Source organism: Pelobates fuscus, chromosome 9 (genome assembly GCF_036172605.1).
Source record: "Pelobates fuscus isolate aPelFus1 chromosome 9, aPelFus1.pri, whole genome shotgun sequence".
In the NCBI taxonomy this organism is placed as follows: Eukaryota; Metazoa; Chordata; class Amphibia; order Anura; family Pelobatidae; genus Pelobates; species Pelobates fuscus.
The window spans coordinates 147,178,325-147,198,132 of NC_086325.1; the positions used below are offsets into that span (position 1 = coordinate 147,178,325).

The 19,808-nt window shown below is 43.9% G+C and overlaps 1 protein-coding gene across 1 annotated transcript in view; it reads left to right on the forward strand.

Annotated features, from left to right (window-relative positions):
* Positions 1-558: 558 nt before the first annotated feature.
* Positions 559-19,808, forward strand: part of WHRN (whirlin) — a 182,815-nt gene continuing 163,565 nt past the window's right edge. The window contains exons 1-2 of the mRNA XM_063432685.1: positions 559-1,109; positions 1,639-2,715. Coding sequence (XP_063288755.1) covers positions 1,759-2,715 — 957 coding nt within the window. The 5' untranslated portion in view covers positions 559-1,109; positions 1,639-1,758. The remainder of the gene's footprint in view (positions 1,110-1,638; positions 2,716-19,808) is intronic.

A 19,808-nucleotide genomic window follows, 5' to 3' on the forward strand; every position in this document is an offset into this window, starting at 1 on the left:
TAACAATGAGCAGCCTGTCTGCATTGGACAGGGGTGCCCAAAAGGCAGATCTCCAGATGTTTTAAAACTACAACTTCCATGATGCCTTGTCATTCTCAAAGCATGCAAAGACACACAAAGCATCATGGGAGTTGTAGTTCTACAACGTCTGGAGTTCTACCTTTTGTGCACCCCTGGTATAGGGTAAAGGTTTGTGCATCCAACAGTTGTAACACTGTGTATAGGTTTAAATGCTGTGCATCTTACTGGTGTAACAGTCTTTATAGGGTTAAACATTGTCCATCTTACAGGTATAACAATAGCACAGTGCAGTCTGTCTGGATAAGTTTGAACATGGTGGATATTGCAGGTGTAATCCCATAAATGCTATGTGTCAGGTATTAATAGAGTACAGAAACACTCCAAATAAGGGGTTAAGCACGGTCTCAGTCTGTGTGGCTACCGAGTCAAATGGAAGTGCAGGGTTAAGCGCTGTATATATTAGTGTTGTCCCCTCTGTCTCCTAGCAACACTGACATTACTGCGAAACGTCAGATCCGGGAGAGACCAAGCTTTCACCAAGAGACACCTGTGACATGCACTTGAGGAGGCATCCTGTTAAGGAGACATAAAGACATCTCCCTCAGAGACTGTCCAGAAGGTAAAGGAGGATAAGGAGAGGTTAGGGGACTTCTGTCTTGTATGATAACGAGAGAGGCATCACCAGTCTCTAAGTGACAGCTAGCTTCAACTGAGAAAAGATAAAAAAATAAATAAAACAAACACCTAAGAGTACAAGAGGTATTGGAGAGGTTGTGGGGGCAGTACAGAGTTACTCATGTCGTAGAAAAGGAGCCGAGAGACATCCTGCCAAGACATTGAAGACTACAGAAAGAGGGGATGTAAGTGCAGCTACCTCAGTTCCTTTCTTCAACCATCCATCCATCGTCAGCTTAGTAACAAGAGATATATAAAGGCGAGGAGCTTTAGTGTAAACAGAAGGACAAAGAAAAAAGACAAAGACTCTGAGACAGGTCGAGACTTTTGAGAAACCAGGAGACTGCAACATCTACTTTGAAGAAGGAGAGAGACGTATCCTGTGCCTCGAAAGGGTCGTCACTCGAAAAGAGGTACTGGAGGATTAGATGACACCTGTTAAGTGTTAGAGAAAAATGTTTAGACTTAGAGTAGTTAGGAAATCCATGTGAGTGAACACGAGCTAGGTAGACTTTGCTGTCCTTGTACAGAAACAGTGAATGAATCAAGTGACAGGCACTGTGAAGACTGCACCATATTAAAATGGGATAGGGAGAGCTGGATATGTCGGGTGGACAAAAAGACAGAGACTGCAGAGAGAAAAAGAGACTGAGAGGATCACCTTGAGAAATTGAGAAAAGACTGGGAGGGAGGGAGGGAGGGAGGACACAGAATGAAGCAGCTGGAGAGACTTAGCATACTGTGATCAACACTGACACTAACGACAGGGATTCGGCAAACAAGGGACGGAGAAAACAGAATAGCTGTTACAGAGTATCAGATAGGAGTGACAAGGTGACAGTCTTTGAGACCTTTTAAAGTAAGGTAAGAGATTGTGTTACAGCCCATCAGAGAGGAGGCAGTATACTGATCGAGATTAAGATATGTCTGTTTTCTCCTTAGGCTAACCAGTCAATATCTTAACGTTAACGTCTGGTATGCAGAAGTACCCCATGATTCCATTTCAACCCTTCAAAGTGGACACATGCAATATACTTTGACATCTTCCTCAGCCTTTGGGCAATGAATTCCGAGTCGGGAACTCTTCATCCCTCTCCAGGGAGCTCCATCCACCAGTCACCGAGTGGTTCCATCAACCAATTCCCAGGGGGATCCTTAAACCAGTTTCTTATAAGCGCTGCCCATTCCTCTTCCTCTGGGTCAATCAGTTCTGGAGATGTGGGACGCGTACTCTCCTCCAATGTCCGACGGCTTCATGGTGCCCTGACTCGACTACTCAGTGACCAAGAACGGGAGCAGCTTCTACATTGTCTGCGGCTTTACCATTCTCGCAGAAATGTGTATGATCTGGTGAGGACACTGCGCCTTATACTACGTCCCCAGGACCAAAGACAGCTATTTCCAATGCTACGCCTTGTCATCCCACGTTCCGACCAACTACTATTTGATCAGTATACCTCGGAGGGTCTTTATATTAAGGATTTGCCTAGTAGGCCTTCTGGTTATAGTGGTGGACTGTCTGACGTGGTTTCAGGATTCAGCACACCATTATCAGGGACAGCTCCGGCCTTCAGCAACCCTATGCCTGGGACAGCTCCTGCCTTTAGTATTCCAATATCAGGGACATCCCCTGCCGGCTACGGTATTTCAGTACCAGGGACAGTTCCTCCCCTGAGAATTCCAGTACCAACTTCAGGCGTAGCACCGATATTTAATGCTCAAGGTCTTGGAAACAGTCTAACACCTGGAGCTCCATATCCAGGCATACCCACTGGTTTAAATAACTCCACTTCTGAGGTCAGTAATAGTGAAGTCCGTCAGGTGATACTGAAAAGGAACAGGAGCCAAGAAGGGCTTGGATTTAGTATCCGTGGTGGTGTCGAGCATGGAATTGGCATCTATGTGTCACTAGTAGAACCTGGTTCTTTGGCTGAACAAGAAGGATTAAAGGTGGGCGACCAGATACTAAAAGCCAACGGTCGATCTTTGGACAAAGTGAGCCATGGAGAAGCAGTAAAGGTAAGCTATTATTTTAAATACCTGCAGTCCTTGGGGTTTTGGTCCACTTAATGACAAACCTGTATCTTAATTGTGTGGGGGTTTTCCCTTTTAGAACACTTTCTTAACAACTTAAAGAGACAGTTTAGGCACTATAACTTTATCTAATTAAGTTGTTATGGTGCCATTCTTGAACGGTTTGACCCCTAGGTGAGTTTTTAGCACAAATCTCAACTTCTCCCAACTGGCATCTGGCTTCTGAAATCTTAATTTAAGGAAGCGCAGAGTGCCTTCAGGGAGAGGCACCGCTGATTGGCTGAGAGCGGTTATCTGACACTCTCAGCCAGCCAGTGTCTCCCCTTTCAAAAACCCAACTTGAAAAAGGTTTGTTTATTTTTAAACCAGTTTTATGAATGGGGAGTCAGTGATTAGCCAAGAGCGTCAAATGACCACTTTAAGTCAATCAGTGGCGCCCCTGTCAGGTGGCCCTCCCTGCTTCCTGAAATTAAGATTTCAGATGCCAGGAGTAGAGGTCAGCCCTGGAAGTTTAACCCCTTGAGGTAAGAGTGCGCCAAGGGGGCCTCCTGGCACCATAACAACTTTATTTAGATTAAGTTGTTCTGATGCTCTAAATGCCCCTTTAAATCAGTTGTTCATGACATTTATGTAACTCCATTGATACAATATGTGTTACAGATAAACACTGCCACCCTCAGTACGTACAAAACTAACTGATTACTCTAGATTTTTACAGTAAGGGTTAGATAAATGTGATACTTTAGGATCCCAGTTGATGTATTTAAGAACAAGAAAGGCATACACCCATATGTGTAAATAAAAAATAACGAAAAATAGTTACTTGGCTTGTGGGGTGTGTCTATTCCAGTATAATATAAATCTTATACATACGAGCAATATGCATGCACCAAAGAGCTTGCAATCTAAATGCTATACATAGTGTATTCCGGCACATAGAGGACCTCATAAACCAAATCCATGCTTACTGAGAAATTATCTTCCACCCACGTATCCATCTATAATGAAAATTGCAATCATTGCCTGAAGGTGGCTACATGACCTAATGACCTTGCCATGATTATTGAATTAATGTGGCCTTTCAGCATTGATGCATATTGATGCAATCTTAGTGACATGTTTAATAAATTAAAGGGTTCCATTCTGGAGCAACATAAGTAATTGCCCTTGACATTTTAGTAGGTTAAGAGTCCTCTCCTTGCGGAGAACTGTAAAATGTTTAATGAAGCTAAAATCGATCAGTTGCATATTTTCTTTCATATTATGACAACAAATAAACAAACAGGCATTTATTGGTGCTCTATTACAAATTAACTCTGTCATAAAGTCTTCTACTGTTTACTGTCTGCTTAACGCACCTTAAGCAATTTTCGTTTGTTATTGCATTTTGCTAAAAACTAGTCACCAACTCCAGCTATTTGTTGACCTGCAACTCCTTGCTACTGTGTCAACTGAAATGCTAGCTGAAATCACAGGACTTGCATTTTTACAACAACGGGAAGAAACCTGTTGACTTCTTTTGCTGTTCTACACCATGGGGAGGGTTTAACCTAGTCCAGGCATAGGCAACATTTGGCACCCCAGATGTTTTGGACTACACCTCCCATGATGCTTTGCCAGCATATGGGTGTAAGAGCATTATGGGGGATGTAGTCCACAACATCTGGAGTGCCGAAAGGTTGCCTATCCCTGATCCTAGTCTCTCCAACTACTTTTGGACCACAGGTTTCTTGGCCAGCCTTTGGCAGAGCGTGTCAGCCAAACAAATTACCATTGGCTGCCAGATGATTCTGGGAAATTCAACAACAAGTCCAAAGTTCTAACACATTTTAAGGACACCACATATTATCATTAAACAGGTTCCTAACATTTTGATGCTTACACCTACATATTTATTTTTTTGGGAAGGTTGTACCGATCATTGTATTGCAACATTGCATCCATTTCTGGATCTTCTAACTAAATAATTTGCCACCGCAAGTAGACATATCATTGCCTAGTCATGTCATTAATTATTGTATCATGGGTTGCAATCCTTGCATGACGGTTAATTTTCTCCTTTCCCGTCAGATATTGGTCAATGGGGACAAAAAAAGTTGCTTTCTAGTTCCGGGATCCAGTCTGTAGCGTGGAATCGAAAATATGTTGCTATGCTGTTCGTGTTATATTCTCGTTCCATAGACCGTGTCTATCTACCTGGAAACACACTCAATTTTTTATTTTTTTTGCATAGGGCACATACTATGTCTGTAATAGGATCAGGATACAGAGAAGGGTCCCTGTCACAATAATTGGTCACGATGGCTCATTTGATTAATCCGGAGCATGGAGCAGACTGTTTGTCAGTGCGTGTGGGGGTGGATTATTAATCTCCGTGAAATATTGGCCTGGAGGGACATAGCATGTCAGGAAACATTGAGAAGTATGTGTCATCTATGATTTTATAGATCGAGGGAACACAGTGAGGAGAACTCTATATCTTCCAGAGAGGGGGCATAATGACAACTATCTGGGCATATTAAAGAGACAAGTTAAAATATACTGTGCCGTATAGGGAGCTCTAAGGAAAGGTTGTAAACTGTACATTACAAGTTATATGGGGAAGTACAAAATTATTACTGTGTATACCTTAAAGAGAGAAATGTATTGCTCTAACGGTACATCTAAAAGAGAGATTCCTTCAGGGAAATATTACTATATATTTTATATAGAGGGAAATACAGATTATGGTAACTAATTAAATGATTGATTTATAAAGGAAGTACAGAGATATAGCTGTACGTCTTATAGAGAGACATATGTAAATCTAGCTATAATATCTTAAAGAGAGATAAAAACAATGAAATAGGAACATAAAATGAGAGAAGGATAGAAATTTCACTTAGAGACACAGCGGTTACCTCTTAGAGAAAGATACGTATAGATATTTGACTTTAATTTTTTAAAGTACAGAATGTTTTAGTGTTTAAAAAAAAATAGCTATAAAACTACAGGTTAATGTCAATGGATTTGACGAAATGTAAAGATTAAATTGGGTGACAGCCATCAAATTTGCGGGAACTGCTGTCCAATCCTGTTAATATCGGAACGACAGACGTAATTGTAAAGTGACATAAACCATTGACATATCTATCTTAATGGACTTATCCTTCCCCTTTGCACTAGTTGTTAACATTTCCTACCAATTCCAGATTCCCTCTGATTATAATTAATATTGCGTAGGTTTCCTATCACCTGTGAACAATATCGAATGCCCATGAAAATATTCTTTGAAACTGAAAAACACAGAAGTCCGGAAAAAGATGAAAATGTATCCATGCAGACAGCATGTAGACACACAACCATAACTGGTGATGTAGCGACTGAATTAAAAATAAAGCGTTCTGATGCATTTACATGTTGTTTATATGGCCCTCCCCCGTATAGTGATTCGATGATTGGAGGGGGACCACAAAAGGACCTGTTTACTCCCCAAATTACACTCCCAGAGTGCTATTCTGGGATTATACAGCAGCATAGAGCAAGCATTTAAAATGTTACAAGAATTCTCAATGCGTTATTAGCAATATAGCTAACTCATACTGTGTCGATGATACCTGTCTTCCTCTCTAATACTTGAACTTTTTGATGCACGGTTCCCATTGCAATCAATACAAGAAGATAGGTTGTTTCAGTACCAAAACTAAATTCAAAGTACCATTGGTTGTTTTGTACCCCTGCACCACTGTTCCGCCTACCATGGTTATAAACATGAACAAAATTATAAACAAACGAGGAGACATTTCTATAGGTATATAAGTGCTTTTCAGTACTGATACAAACATTTCAGGCATTGAATCCTTTCTCAATGAAACGTGTCTAATGAGGAAGCCAGTGTTTTTAGAGATTGAAGGTTTGTATGGGAACACCTACATTCCACCATAGACCATCAATTATTGGATCTCCCTTCTGTTTTTGTCTACAGTATTGGACTTAATTTTGCAAAGATATATTCGTAGATTTTGTGTTTATCTGCTACAGTTTATTCTGAATCATATATTATCTCACAACATTGTGTTAATGAACAATTACATACAATCACACTTTTGCGACATTTTTAATTTCATCCCTTTCAAGATCCTCAAATTTAATTCCTCCTCCCATACCATCACGTATGCCATGCCCTTTTCTGGTTGTATAATCTTCCAGTGTTTCAAAATCTAACATTATACCCGAGGTTTGTAGATTGTCCCTCTATCGCTCCCTGCAGACAGTGGTCGAGAACATTAGGCGGACATATAGTTTAATTTATGTTTACTATCTATCTGGGTGTTCTCTAATTCTAATATGTCCTCAAGTCTTGTTACTGACACAGCAGGAGTTGTGATATCATATATACTGCAGTACAGTAAGTAGAAATTAACACGTGTTTTGGGATGGAGATGATGGGAGGGACAAAGGATGCATGGTTAAATTGCAGAATACTGCCCTATATTTATTATTTAAGAAATTGAGCATAGAAAATTATAGCTAATTATTTAGGAAAAAGGCTATAAAATGCATAAAAGTTATGTGTAGTGTCTGTAGTGTCCCTTTAACAACATTATATAAAACAAGTTGGGAGTCTTGCCCGTTTCGAAGGAGCATTCTCAATTGCGTATACCTTGGGAGACAAACATAATAGACATGGAGTTTTATTTAATGCCAGTGATTTCATTATTCCTTCTATATCTTCAAGGCACATCGGTCTGCCTATGTCACCTGATTGTACCTCAGCTGTGTGTTTTAGATAATTGATTAATATCATCAATACACCTCAGGTTATCTGGTGGATAAAACAGTGTGATTATAAATAAGATGATAACGGATATAAAATATTTCACGGACTGACTGCGGAGTGCTATCTTTTATCTCATCTTGAATAGATATCGTTGTATTTTTTATGTATGATTTTAGTTTGTTCTAATATAGAAGTCATATTTTTGAGTTTACATTGTATTTTGACTTGACCATTGCATTTCCTTTTTAGCTTATTGATTTTTTTTTACTAATTCCGATTGTTATAATTTATTTCATATTTTAAATATGGCTCTGGAAAAAGTGGAGGAAAAACCCTTTATTCCAATAATTTCATGGCAAACGGGTGAGGGACTACTCTAGATACGGACATAGATACTATAGCGTTAAGAATACAGATTTGTATTCCTAACGCTATAGTGTTCCTTTAAGGTGGTTAGATGCAATATTTAAAGGAACAGTATCAAAATAAAAGGTTATTATACTCTGACTATTTATGTACTGAATGGCTTCTAGGAATTATTCATAAAATAAACAAAATGTAAGGTTTGGAATAAAATTACATTTGTTGCCTGTGTGCCTTCATCAGTTTCTGTAGCTACAAGTCTATAATCACAGAAGATACTATTTATATATCTGTCTTATATATATAAATTGTCATGTGAGAGAGTGTCATCTGTTAGTTTCAAAGGTGCAAGGGTGGCCCTGTTAGATTGAAAGGGGGGACCTGTTTGATTTTAATCTAGGGATGTGACATCTGTTATATGGAAGGGTAGAAGAGTGTCACCTCAATGTAGGGAAGTGGAACCAGTTAGGGTAAGAGGTAGAGAAGTTGTTATGTGTCACGACTACTAGTGTGGTCCAGCACGCAGAAACTATGTAAACATATACATGGGAAAGAAAAGGAAAATAAAAGGACAGAGCGTAAACCGGTCCTTAGAATGGCCGGACTAATACGCTAGAGACAGAGAATAGTCAAAGGGAAAGCCGAGGTCAAGGAAGCCAGAAAATACACTATACCGTTTACACAAGCCAAGTCAGGGAAACCAGAATTCAGATTAACCAGGGAAAAGCCAAGATCCGGATACCAGGAAATCAGATTCACAAAGATAAAGCACTTTCAGGAAACCAGGAACAAGAAACCACGACAGGGCAAGGTACTGGGGTGAGTCATGGGTTTAAATATCCCTCTTTACGCTCTGATTGGTCAGAGGGCGACCTCTGACCCCAAAACGTACGTGCGCATTGATGTCATGATGTCACGCGCACGTCAGTATAAACTTCGGGGGCGGAGCTAGGATTAGACGCGACCACGCGGTCAACGCCATTTTGGATTTGGGCGCGACGCCCGGAAGATCTGGGGAAACGGTTGTCGGCTCGACATTATGTTGCAAAGTAGAAGAGTGTCCCCTGTTAGTTTGAAAGCAAAGAGCGATGAGGAAGCCGTATTCAAATAATGTCCTGAAATATCTTGAATATATTTTTATTTTTATTTATTTTTTATTTAGTATTTTTGCAGTGCAATTATAGGTATACAAACAGGCACAGGGTACCCCAACGGCATTCCTCATGCATAACATAACAGATCAACAAAGTAAACTATTGGGGTATTTGGAAGTTCTTGCACAATTTTTTATATTATAGGTAAAGAGAAGAGAATATGGTTAAAGCAATAAGGTTGCGTAGCGAAGTGACCATGTCTGGGCTGGGACCAGTATATGTAGTTGCTGGCCTGCCTCCCCTTCTGTTCCCTTAGGTACAATAACTGAATCTACAAATCAACCGTGTTACAGTGCGTGGTGTATGTCTATTGTGGGAGCGCAAATAGAGTAGTGTAATATGTTGCTTAGTGTGGTTAAAGCATTGCGTGGGTATGGTCAAGTGTCTGTGAGTGACATGTTAGGCCCACTGCTCTGTTGCTGTGACTAGATTTGTGCGTTTTTTGGTTGGACGTTAACAAGAACAACAAAGGGGACATATGTGAATATATAGGCATATGAAAAGGCAGGCTGGTATCATAAGCTTAGGGTAGTTCTCAAGTCCACATATTAGGTTGCCATATGCAATAATGTATACGAGATTGTGTCCAACTAGTGTGAGTCTGTGGGATTATTAGACTGGCCAGACATATCAGACTTTGCCAACCATTTCTTTGCACTGTTGTCTGGAGCTTCAAGAGAAAGTCACCTGAGGCTTTAAGAGGTATTGCCCCTGGGAGATGAATCCGCATGTCTGTGTGAGGTATCCACGGGTATGTGTAGCTGATCACTGGAGACATGGGATGGTATGCGTGTATCTGTCCCAGTCAGCCCACTCCCTCCGCTGGGAAACACATGGAGTCTGTTGGTGGGTCTTGGCGTGCCGCTGCTATACAGGTTCGGATGTAGGTGTCCCTCCAGCCCCAGGCTGGTGTGAAGGCCCGCATCTTTTTGCCACTAACTCGGTTCTTCTTGGAGGCCGAGTTCTCTCCACTTGTGGGAGCGCTGGGGTGCCTGATGGTCTGTAGCCGCTTGCGGCGTCGGCACCTCCGCGGGTGTGACCGATGCCTCTGGGTCTGTACCAGTGTGGCCTTCAGCCCAGGTGGGCTATGGAGAGTGTGGGTGGTCGTTGCAACAAGCGCAGTTCCCGAGGGTGACACCTTCCGTCCCCGCCGCATGCGGCCTTGCTCACCCTTGTCTTTCGGGTATAGTAGCTTGGTCTCCGCTTTCTGTTTGCGCTCCCGGAGTTTCTCCCAGAAGCGGTTAAAAATTTCCTCCAAGCGCTGCAGGGTGTCTGTGGTTTCCCCGCGTATGGGGCCTTGACTATGGTGCAGGTTGTGGTCAGCAGCCGCCATCTTGAGTTGCATGAGCTGGGTTTTGAGGCTTAAGATTCGGTCTAAGCGGTTTGCTCCAGACGCTTTAGAGTAGAACGGGATATACCCCCCGGTCCAAAGGGGGGGGGAGAGGGGAGGTAGGAGACAGGGAGGCCAAGGCACCTCTGTGCGGTCCTGTGAGCGGGGAGAGCGGCCGTCTCACCCCAGCTCGGTAGGCCTCAGGAGGGTATCTCAGGTCCCCGGGCGGTGATAAAGGCAAGTCAGGTATCAATGAGTTCAGTTGCTGATGGCCCTCCAGGAGGCAGACGTGCCAGGTTTGGGGGTTATTTTCCCCTAAAGCGGCAGTTTTCCAGGAGCTCTGTCCAGGCACGTCTGCTCAGCCAGGAAGCCAGGCTCCGCCCCCTTGAATATATTTTTTGCTTGGAATAAAGATTATTTTATTTTCATTTTTATTGTGCACAGAATTGTTGGTATATAAGAAAAGTTAATTCAATTGAGAGAGATATCTAGCAAATTTTTGAAACATGTATATATGAATATAAGGAGATAGACTGCTGACCATACATTTCCATATGCCCACCATTGCCCCCCTAATAAAAGACTGGACACATACTTAGTGGATAAGGGCAATGTCCACAGCTTTATTTAAAAAAGCACTATAGGGTCAGGAACACAAACATATATTTCTGACCCTATAGTGTTAGAACCGCCATCTAGCCCCCCTGGCCCTCTCTTGCGACCCTAAATATAGTACAATCGTACGTGTATTCAAGTCTGCAGCTGCTACCTCTGCCCTATCTGCTGACATCAGCAGACGTGGTGGTCTGAGCCAATCACAATGCTTCCCCATAGGATTAGCTGAGATTGCCAAGGAGGCAGATCAGGGGCAGAGTCGGCACAAGTTAAACACTGTCCTGGCCAATCAGCATCTCCTCAAAGAGATGAATTGAATCAATGCATCTCTATGAGGAAAGTTCAGTGTCTGCATGCAGAGGGTGGAGACACTGAATGGCAGTGCTGCACATTAGGCAGCACTGCCCCAGGAAGCACCTCTAGCAGCCATCTGAGGAGTGGCCAGTGGAGTTATCACTCGGCTGTAATGTAAACACTGCATTTTCTCTGAAAAGACCGTGTTTACAGCAAAAAGCCTGAAGGTAATGATTCTACTCACCAGAACAAATACAATAAGCTGTAGTTGCTCCGGTGAGTATAGTGTCCCTTTAATCCATGTAACAATTTTATAAAACCTGTCAGTTGTTGGGTGATTAGCCCAACAGACAGTTCTGCTCCAATCATGCCATGAGCCCTAATATCCGGCACTTGCCATCAGCCTCTCCAGACTGTAGTCTCCGCAAACCGACTCAGCGTCTTACTCTGTACTGTGGCTGCGCTGTCCAGGAATCCCGCGAGATGTAAAAAAAGGCAAGATAGACACCACACCACATCCACCATAACCAAGAAGGGAGGACGGGAGGGAAAGTCAGTCAAGGTGCCTTGACTTCTCCTGCTGACTGGTAAGTCTCCCACTCTCCTTTGCCTTAAAAAAAACCTCAATTCTCTTCGCAACATTGTATCATAATAATACAAGCCCACTATGCATGGGCAGCAGTCATGTCCCCCCTACCCAAGATGTCCAGGATGAAAACTCTTCTGTTAAATATTCTTATATTTAACATAATTAATGTTCTCAGTCCAAATGCATAACTCCCAAAAAATACGAAGAGGGAAAGGAAAGTAATGGAAAAGCCAATTCTAGACTATAGACTCTCTGCCTTATTTAGGCATGCCAATGTATCAAATTAAGCCCTGCGCTCAATAAAAATCAAAGAAAGCAGTTACTTGTGCACAGTCCCAAATCCCTATGCACATTTAAATAACTATAGGTTCTTTAATATCGCTCCAATGGCCATTCAAGTGTGAGCTCACCGAGCACGTAATTGAGGCTTGCCATTGACCAGCTAACTGTGTGTTCAACAGTATATTAGACACTGATTAGGCAGTTCACTAATTAGCAACTCCCACTACATTTGCCATGCTACTAGACTAGCTAAATCATATAGCCTCAAACGTAGCTCAACTAACCAACTAGTAAACATTAACATGTAAACTTCACCATACAGTGCAGACTTGGACTGCAATATTTATCCCGTATCAGGCATACCACCAATTTCATGTGTGCTCTTTGCCGCTGGCCAAGCCGTGGCCTCCTTTGTGCCCATTCATTTCTAGATTAATTAGAATACTTAAAGGACCACTCTAGTGCCAGGAAAAAATACTTGTTTTCCTGGCACTAGAGTGCCCTGAGGGTGCCCCCACCCTCAGGGACCCACTCCCGCCGGGCTCTGGGGGGAGGAAGGGGTTACCTCTTTCTCCAGCGCCGGGCGGGGAGCTTTCCTCCTCCTCCTCTTCTTCCTCGCGACGTCATCAGCTGAATGCGCATGCGCGGCAGGAGCCGCGCTCGCATTCAGCCGGTCGCATAGGAAAGCATTCATAATGCTTTCCTATGGACGCTTGCGTGCTCTCACTGTGATTTTCACAGTGAGAAGCACGCAAGCGCCTCTAGCGGCTGTCAATGAGACAGCCACTAGAGGCTCTGGAGGCTGGCTTAACCCTCAGTATAAACATAGCAGTTTCTCTGAAACTGCTATGTTTATAAAAAAAAGGGTAAAAGGTAGCTGGACCTGGCACCCAGACCACTTCATTAAGCTGAAGTGGTCTGGGTGCCTAGAGTGGTCCTTTAACCCCTTAAGGACCAAACTTCTGGAATAAAAGGGAATCATGACATGTCACACATGTCATGTGTCCTTAAGGGGTTAATCTGTCTTCAACCTAGATGACCTAAAAGCTAAATTTCCACCCGGTCCATTCTCTGTATTCACTTATAACCAGTGGCGTACTAAGGGGGGGGCGGTCCGCCCCGGGTGCCACTCAGCAGGGGGGTGCCAGGCTCTGTACCTCCTGCTCTCCCGCAGCTCCGGCAGACCGGCGCTCAGTTTGTGAGTCAGAGCACAAGGAGGGGATTCCCAGCCTGTGTTCTGACTCACACACTGAGCTGCAGGGAGGCTATTTCGGAGTGTACCAGCAGGGGGCGCAGAGCCAGGTTGCTCCCCCGCGGTCACTCTGTACAGATCCCCTGCACCTGCTGCCTGCCTGGGAAGGAGCTGCATGCCTGGGAAGGAGCTGCTGCCCATGCACCCTCCTAAATTAAAAATCGTAAGTAACTTTAATACCACCCTCCCTGCCCTATACCCCACCCCCCACTGCCATTATAAACCCCCTGCCATATACCCCACCCCTCCCTGCCCTGTGCCCCCCTGCCATTATATCACCACCCTCCCTGCCCTATACCCCCTGCCATTATACCACCACTCTCCCTGCCCTGTACCCCCTGCCATTATACCACCACCCTCCCTGCCCTGTACCCCCTGCCATTATACCACCACCCTATCTGCCCTGTACCCCCCTGCCATTATACCACCACCCTCACTGCCCTATAACCCCCCCTGCCATTATACCACCACCCTCTCTGCCCTATACCCCCCCGCCATTATACCACCACCCTCCCTGCCCTATACCCCACCCCGTGCCCTATACCCCCTGACATTATATCACCACCCTCCCTGCCCTATACCCCCTGCCATTATATCACCACCCTCCTTGCCATTATACCACCACCCTCCCTGCCCTCTACCCCACCCCCACGGCCATTATACCCCCACCCTCCCTGCCATTATAATCCCCCCTGCCCTATACCCCCACCTCCCTGCCATTATAACACCCCCTGGCTTATACTCCCACCTCACTGCCATTATAACCCCCCTGCCATTATACTCCCACCCCTCCTGCCCTATACCCCACCTCACTGCCATTATAACCCCAGAGCAGCCACCAAATGGTGAAACAGACCCTGCTGATCCTGCACCCTCCTAAATGGTAAGGTACCACTATACCCCCCCCCCCCACCCTATAACCCCCCTGCCATTATAACCCCACCCCCTGCCCTATATCCCCCACCCTCCGTGTCATTATACCCTCCCTGCCCTATTCCCCCATGCAATATCACACACGAAGTCCCAGACCCCAATCTACTCCGACCCACCCAGGCACATACAACTGTTCCCCTACTGTCACATAGACACATTACACACAGGCTCACATTCACAAATTACATATGCAGTCACACACAATGCACATACATACGCTGTCACAAACACATTTTTTTTACACAAGGGACAAGGACAGATATATTCTGGGAGGCAGTGAGGTTAGTGCGCGCCCTGCAGTGAACCGGCAGCTGGGATAAGATGGCATCGTCATCACTACTGGGAGCACAAGTGAGCTGTGCAGGAAGAGCGCCCAGCAGCAACCGTTAATCACCATGGGGAAGATCCAAGAGCAAGGTAGGGAAGCTGGGTGGACATCTTAATTACTAAATGTGTGTAAGAATGTGATTTTTGTGTGTGTCTGGGATTGTGTGTATCTCTGTCGTTAAGTGTGTGTTTATTGTGATTAGGTGTATGTCTGGGATTGTGTGTGTATTTTTATACACACACAACCACAGATGTACAAGTCTGTGTGTATATAAATGTGTATGTGGGGGGGGGCGGGGCCGGACCGCCGAGCTGAGCGGTCGCAGGACAGCTCGGCTCCTGCCAAATTTGTCCTGCTAAGCCTTAAAAACGAGCCTCTGGAGGGGACAAACGACCACCAACTGCGACCCTCACTACCCACGGGCTACCGGAGCTGAGGTGAGGCTTGCTCCAGGGTGTTAGTCCCTCAGATGTGGGGTCCCTGCAGCATCAGACGGAACCTTACATGGCGGTGAGTGGAGTGGACGGCCGCCACTCCACTATCCTGCCCATCGGAGCCCGCAAACCCGAGAAAACCGGCGGATCCGGCCCTGATCCCCCCCCCCCTCTGGACCGGGGGGGTGATCCCGGTCCCCACCAAGCGGCATCACAGCCACGCGAAGAAACAGTGCCGCACAGACCGACAGGCTTGGGGCCTAGATCAAAGATGGCGGGGGCCAGGTGCGCGGGAGCCGAGCCGCGGTGCCCGACAGCAGACTATAGACACAATCGGGCTTGATCTTAAAAGCGACTAATACCAGCAACTCACCCCCACACAGCAGCCACTAAGCCTGGAGACATGCTGGGCACTTGGCGCCAATATCCCATAACGACGCACCACCCCCATGGCATGGGATGCTGACGGGACTGCTCGCCCTTCATCTGAGCTGGGTGCCCACTGGGAGGATTCCTCCACAGCCTGCCATACCCCCAGGGAGAGGATTGACACCCATCGGAACCCTGGGCCCACGATCCTGCTGATGGGATCAATGGCGAACAGGCACAAGCACCCATCAAGGCCTCAGGCCGAAGATAGGCGGTCCCTGGAAGCAGTGACACCACAACCCCATGCGTGAGCATGACAGGGGTACCTTACTAAGTGGACTGAGGGCTTTACAGGACACTAACAAACACGGGTCTCAGGTCCCCTATGGAGGCAGCGGAACGGGTGCGCATCGACCCAGGCCCAAAACGCAACCCAGAATCAGGGTTTCCGCAGGAACATAATCGGACACGTGTATAAGACCCCAGGAGCCACACGGACACGGTGCCACATGTCCCCGGGTATGGTACCGTGCAAGTGTCCAAGGACTGGTACTGCCTTGCCTTATAACCTGTCAGGTTGTAGACAATCTTCATCGATGACTCTGTATTTTTCTTTTTATTTTTCTGTCTCGCTACGTTGCCTACATAAACAGGGTAGCAACACGGGGTAAAACCCACAGACAGTCAGACCGCAACTATAACCACAGCAGGTAATCATATATACACAACACCTAGATCGCACCCTACAGTCTGCACTAGAGAGTCTCACAGGCTGGACACACCTGCGAGCATGGCCCCCCGTCTGACACGCATATACTAAATCTAGAAGTACCCTAGCCTAGCCACACACGAAAGCTTACCGCCTTCTCTAATAAATCTACCCATAGGAACACACTAGTAACGCTAAGCGAAGCTCAAAAGTTAACCTTAAACGTGCCGCACAATCTAGATCAAAACTCCAGCAGGTTAACTGCTAGCAGTGCCTGCCTAGCCTCTCTGATCGATACTAACTCATAACTATCCTAGATTAGAGGCGTATTAAACATGAACACTAGCATGACTATTAACACGTTTAACTTGTTAAGGCTTATTAAACATGAACACAAGCACGATTATTATTACGTTAAACTTGTTCGGGCATATTAAACTTGAACACAAGCATGATTATTATTACATTTAACTTGTTAAGGCATATTGAACAGGAACACAAGTATGATTATTATTACATTAAACCTGTTGTTAATCTTCTGTAACGCTTAATTTAAAATATAAAAAAACGAGGCTGTTATGCGAAGGAGATGTTGTACCACTATGCTCCCAACCTGTATGAGAACGTACATCCCTTTTTCTTCATTCTGTACCCCCCATAATTCATGCCTCAATAAAAGAAAGATTGACAAAAAAAATAAATAAATGTGTATGTGTTTAGTAGATGGCTCCCTTATTTGGTGTCCTTAAATATGTCAATCCCACATAAGGATAACAAATACGGGAGTTATCTACTAAACAACTGAAAGATTAAAATTAAGTAAAAGGCTTTTAAATGTTGATCTTTTAGCAGTTTAGTAGATAATTCCCTAAATTAATGCTCTTATGTGAGATTTCCATATTTAAATATGCCAAATTAGGGTGCTCTTTGGATCTAAATATGGCAATCTCACATAGGGATATCAAATAGGAGTTATCTGCTAAACAAAGATCGAAGTTTAGAGGTGTCAGCCAGCGCAGAACAGGAAATCTGGGTGGCTAGTATGAATTCTATGCAAATGTGTTGTCTGATTGTGCGTATATATTTGTATATGTGCATACATCTCAGCATTTTGCCAACACTACACACAAGCATATCCAATGCATTCAAACAACACTACAAACAAACACACCTTTAAAACATCACCATGTTTTTGATATAACCACACCACTGCCCTATACTGCCAACACTACACACAAATGCATGCCTGCATTCAAATGCCAACACTACACACCCCTACATTCACTCACACATTTTCCATTCAAAAACCCATGCTTACATTTAGATGCACAAACACTGCTCAGTGCTACATTCATTGTAAAAAAATGTGGGTGTTTTTTTACATTTTAAGGGGGAGGGGGGGGGGGGGGGTGCCATAAGAAGGATCCGCCCCGGGTGCCAAATGCTCTAGGTACGCCCCTGCTTATAACAAGCCTCTTTTCTTATATAATCAAGACTTTATTCGTTTTACTTTTTCCTTTCTTTCAATTTTCCCACCCACCAACACTTCTGATACAATCATCCCCCTCCTCCTTTTTTATTTAAGGATTTTTTTAAAATCGTACTGATCCCAAAGACCCGTCTAATCAGTGTCTACTTTGCTATATACCGCTATAAACAATGTATGATGCCTCCTTTTGATTTTGTAGATGTCTACATTGCATCGAAACATACGGTAAGTGTTCCCAAGAAAGCTGAATTGTGTGCTCCTGTTTTTCTTATCTGTTTTAAGACAGTCAATACATTACTTTTAACTCTCTCTGGCCAGTCTTTAAGACAATCAACAAGGATTGGTAAAAGCAGTTAGGGAATTGCTCTTACCTTGGTACTTGGAAGCTATCCACGAAGACTGCTCAGTCCTTCAATATCCTTTTATGTTAAATGGACCAATAGTCGTTTAAGGAAATGATACAGTAGATTATTTTGTTTCTTAGATAGCCTCAACTTTATATGTTCACTTAAGTACCATGCCTTTAAGAGTAGTTGATAATCTCAGCATTGGCCCAAAGGATTAGCTTCAGTAGGATGGAAAAGTCCCTTGGGCAGTGCAGTGTCCCTTAAAGGTCCTTAAAGGGACACTCTACTGCCCTCCATTTAAAAAAAAAATTACTGTTTAGTAGATATACTCACAAAAAAACATACATCCATATAATTAACATCCAAAAAATATGCAATTTTTTAATTAGTGGTATATTTAAATACAGCTTGCAAAAGGCTTGTCTAAAAAAAATGTTAATGTACATCTTGCAGAGAGAATTTGCACAATTTACTTGCATCTTATAGAGCAGGGGTGCCCAGAAGGTAGATCCCCGGATGTTTTAAAACTGCAACTTTCATGATGCTTTGTCATTCTAAAGACATTGCAAGGGTATGCAAATAATGCATCATGGGAGTTGTAGTTCTGCAACATCTGGGGATCTACCTTTTGGGCACCCCTGATATAGAGGAAAGTGTAGAAAAATATACCTGCGCATGGTACAGAGAGGTGAATACCGAAAGATTAAATTGTAAATCTTAGAGAGAGATGGGTAAAGACAGATGTAACTATACATCATGAGACAAAGAAGTTCAGTTATATAACTGCATCTTACAGAGAGAGCTACGGAGTGATAACCGTGCATCTTATAGATAAAGAGAGTACGGACACATATAGATGCACTTCAAGAAAGAGAATTATGGAGTGTTAACTGTACGTCTTTCGAAGTAGCAGAGATATATATATATAACGACATGTTACAGATGAAAGAGCACAGCAACATATAACTGGACATCTTATCAAGATCAAAGAACATCTACACATCAAGCTCTACTTATTATCGAGGACTGTTCAGAAAGCAGAGAAAAGTGTAAAATCGTAAAACCATAATCATGGCTTTCACCAGTAAAATAATGTATTAATAATAGCTACACATTTAACATCGGGGATGGAGTCTTGGCAGGCACACATTGGGTGGGGAAAGGATTATAAGTTACAGCTCTATCATCTATCCAGAATTTAATTTAGTTAGTTTGTTTATAGTTTTAGTTCTTGTCCTTCCTATGGACTATGGGTCTAGGGGTGCGCTATGAAAAACCCTCCATGGTCAGCGTAGACCATGCTTCTATACCCAACTTAGTTCCTTCATAGGTAATTGGAAGCCCGGAATTCAACGCCACACAACTGGGCCACAAGATCGCACAAGAAGTATCACAACCCTAGGACTTACTACTGGTTGTGGGAGCTTTCCTTATTATATCACTGTCATTGGTGGGTAAGGTGAGATGACTGTAACCCATATGCTCCATATCAGGTTCATGTTGTCCTGGTTAGCATCTCAGTGTGCCAGCACTAAGCTGAACACATACCACTCACTACTACGGGTGGACCCCACCTTCCCTATCTCCACTCTATACTGGTAGAGCCATGTTAGACCAGTTTATTAAAGAGACAGCTAAGTCTGGCTCGCCGAGAAACAAAATGACCCAACACCAACTCCCAAAGACGCAGGGGGACTTGCTTGACCATCCTTCCTTAAATGCTACCAGACTAACTACCTTCAGCAATTAGTATGTCATGGTGAAAGAGAGATTAAATCTTTGTGCTCACTAGAACACCAGGACCTTACCTACATCTACTTACGCCTATTAT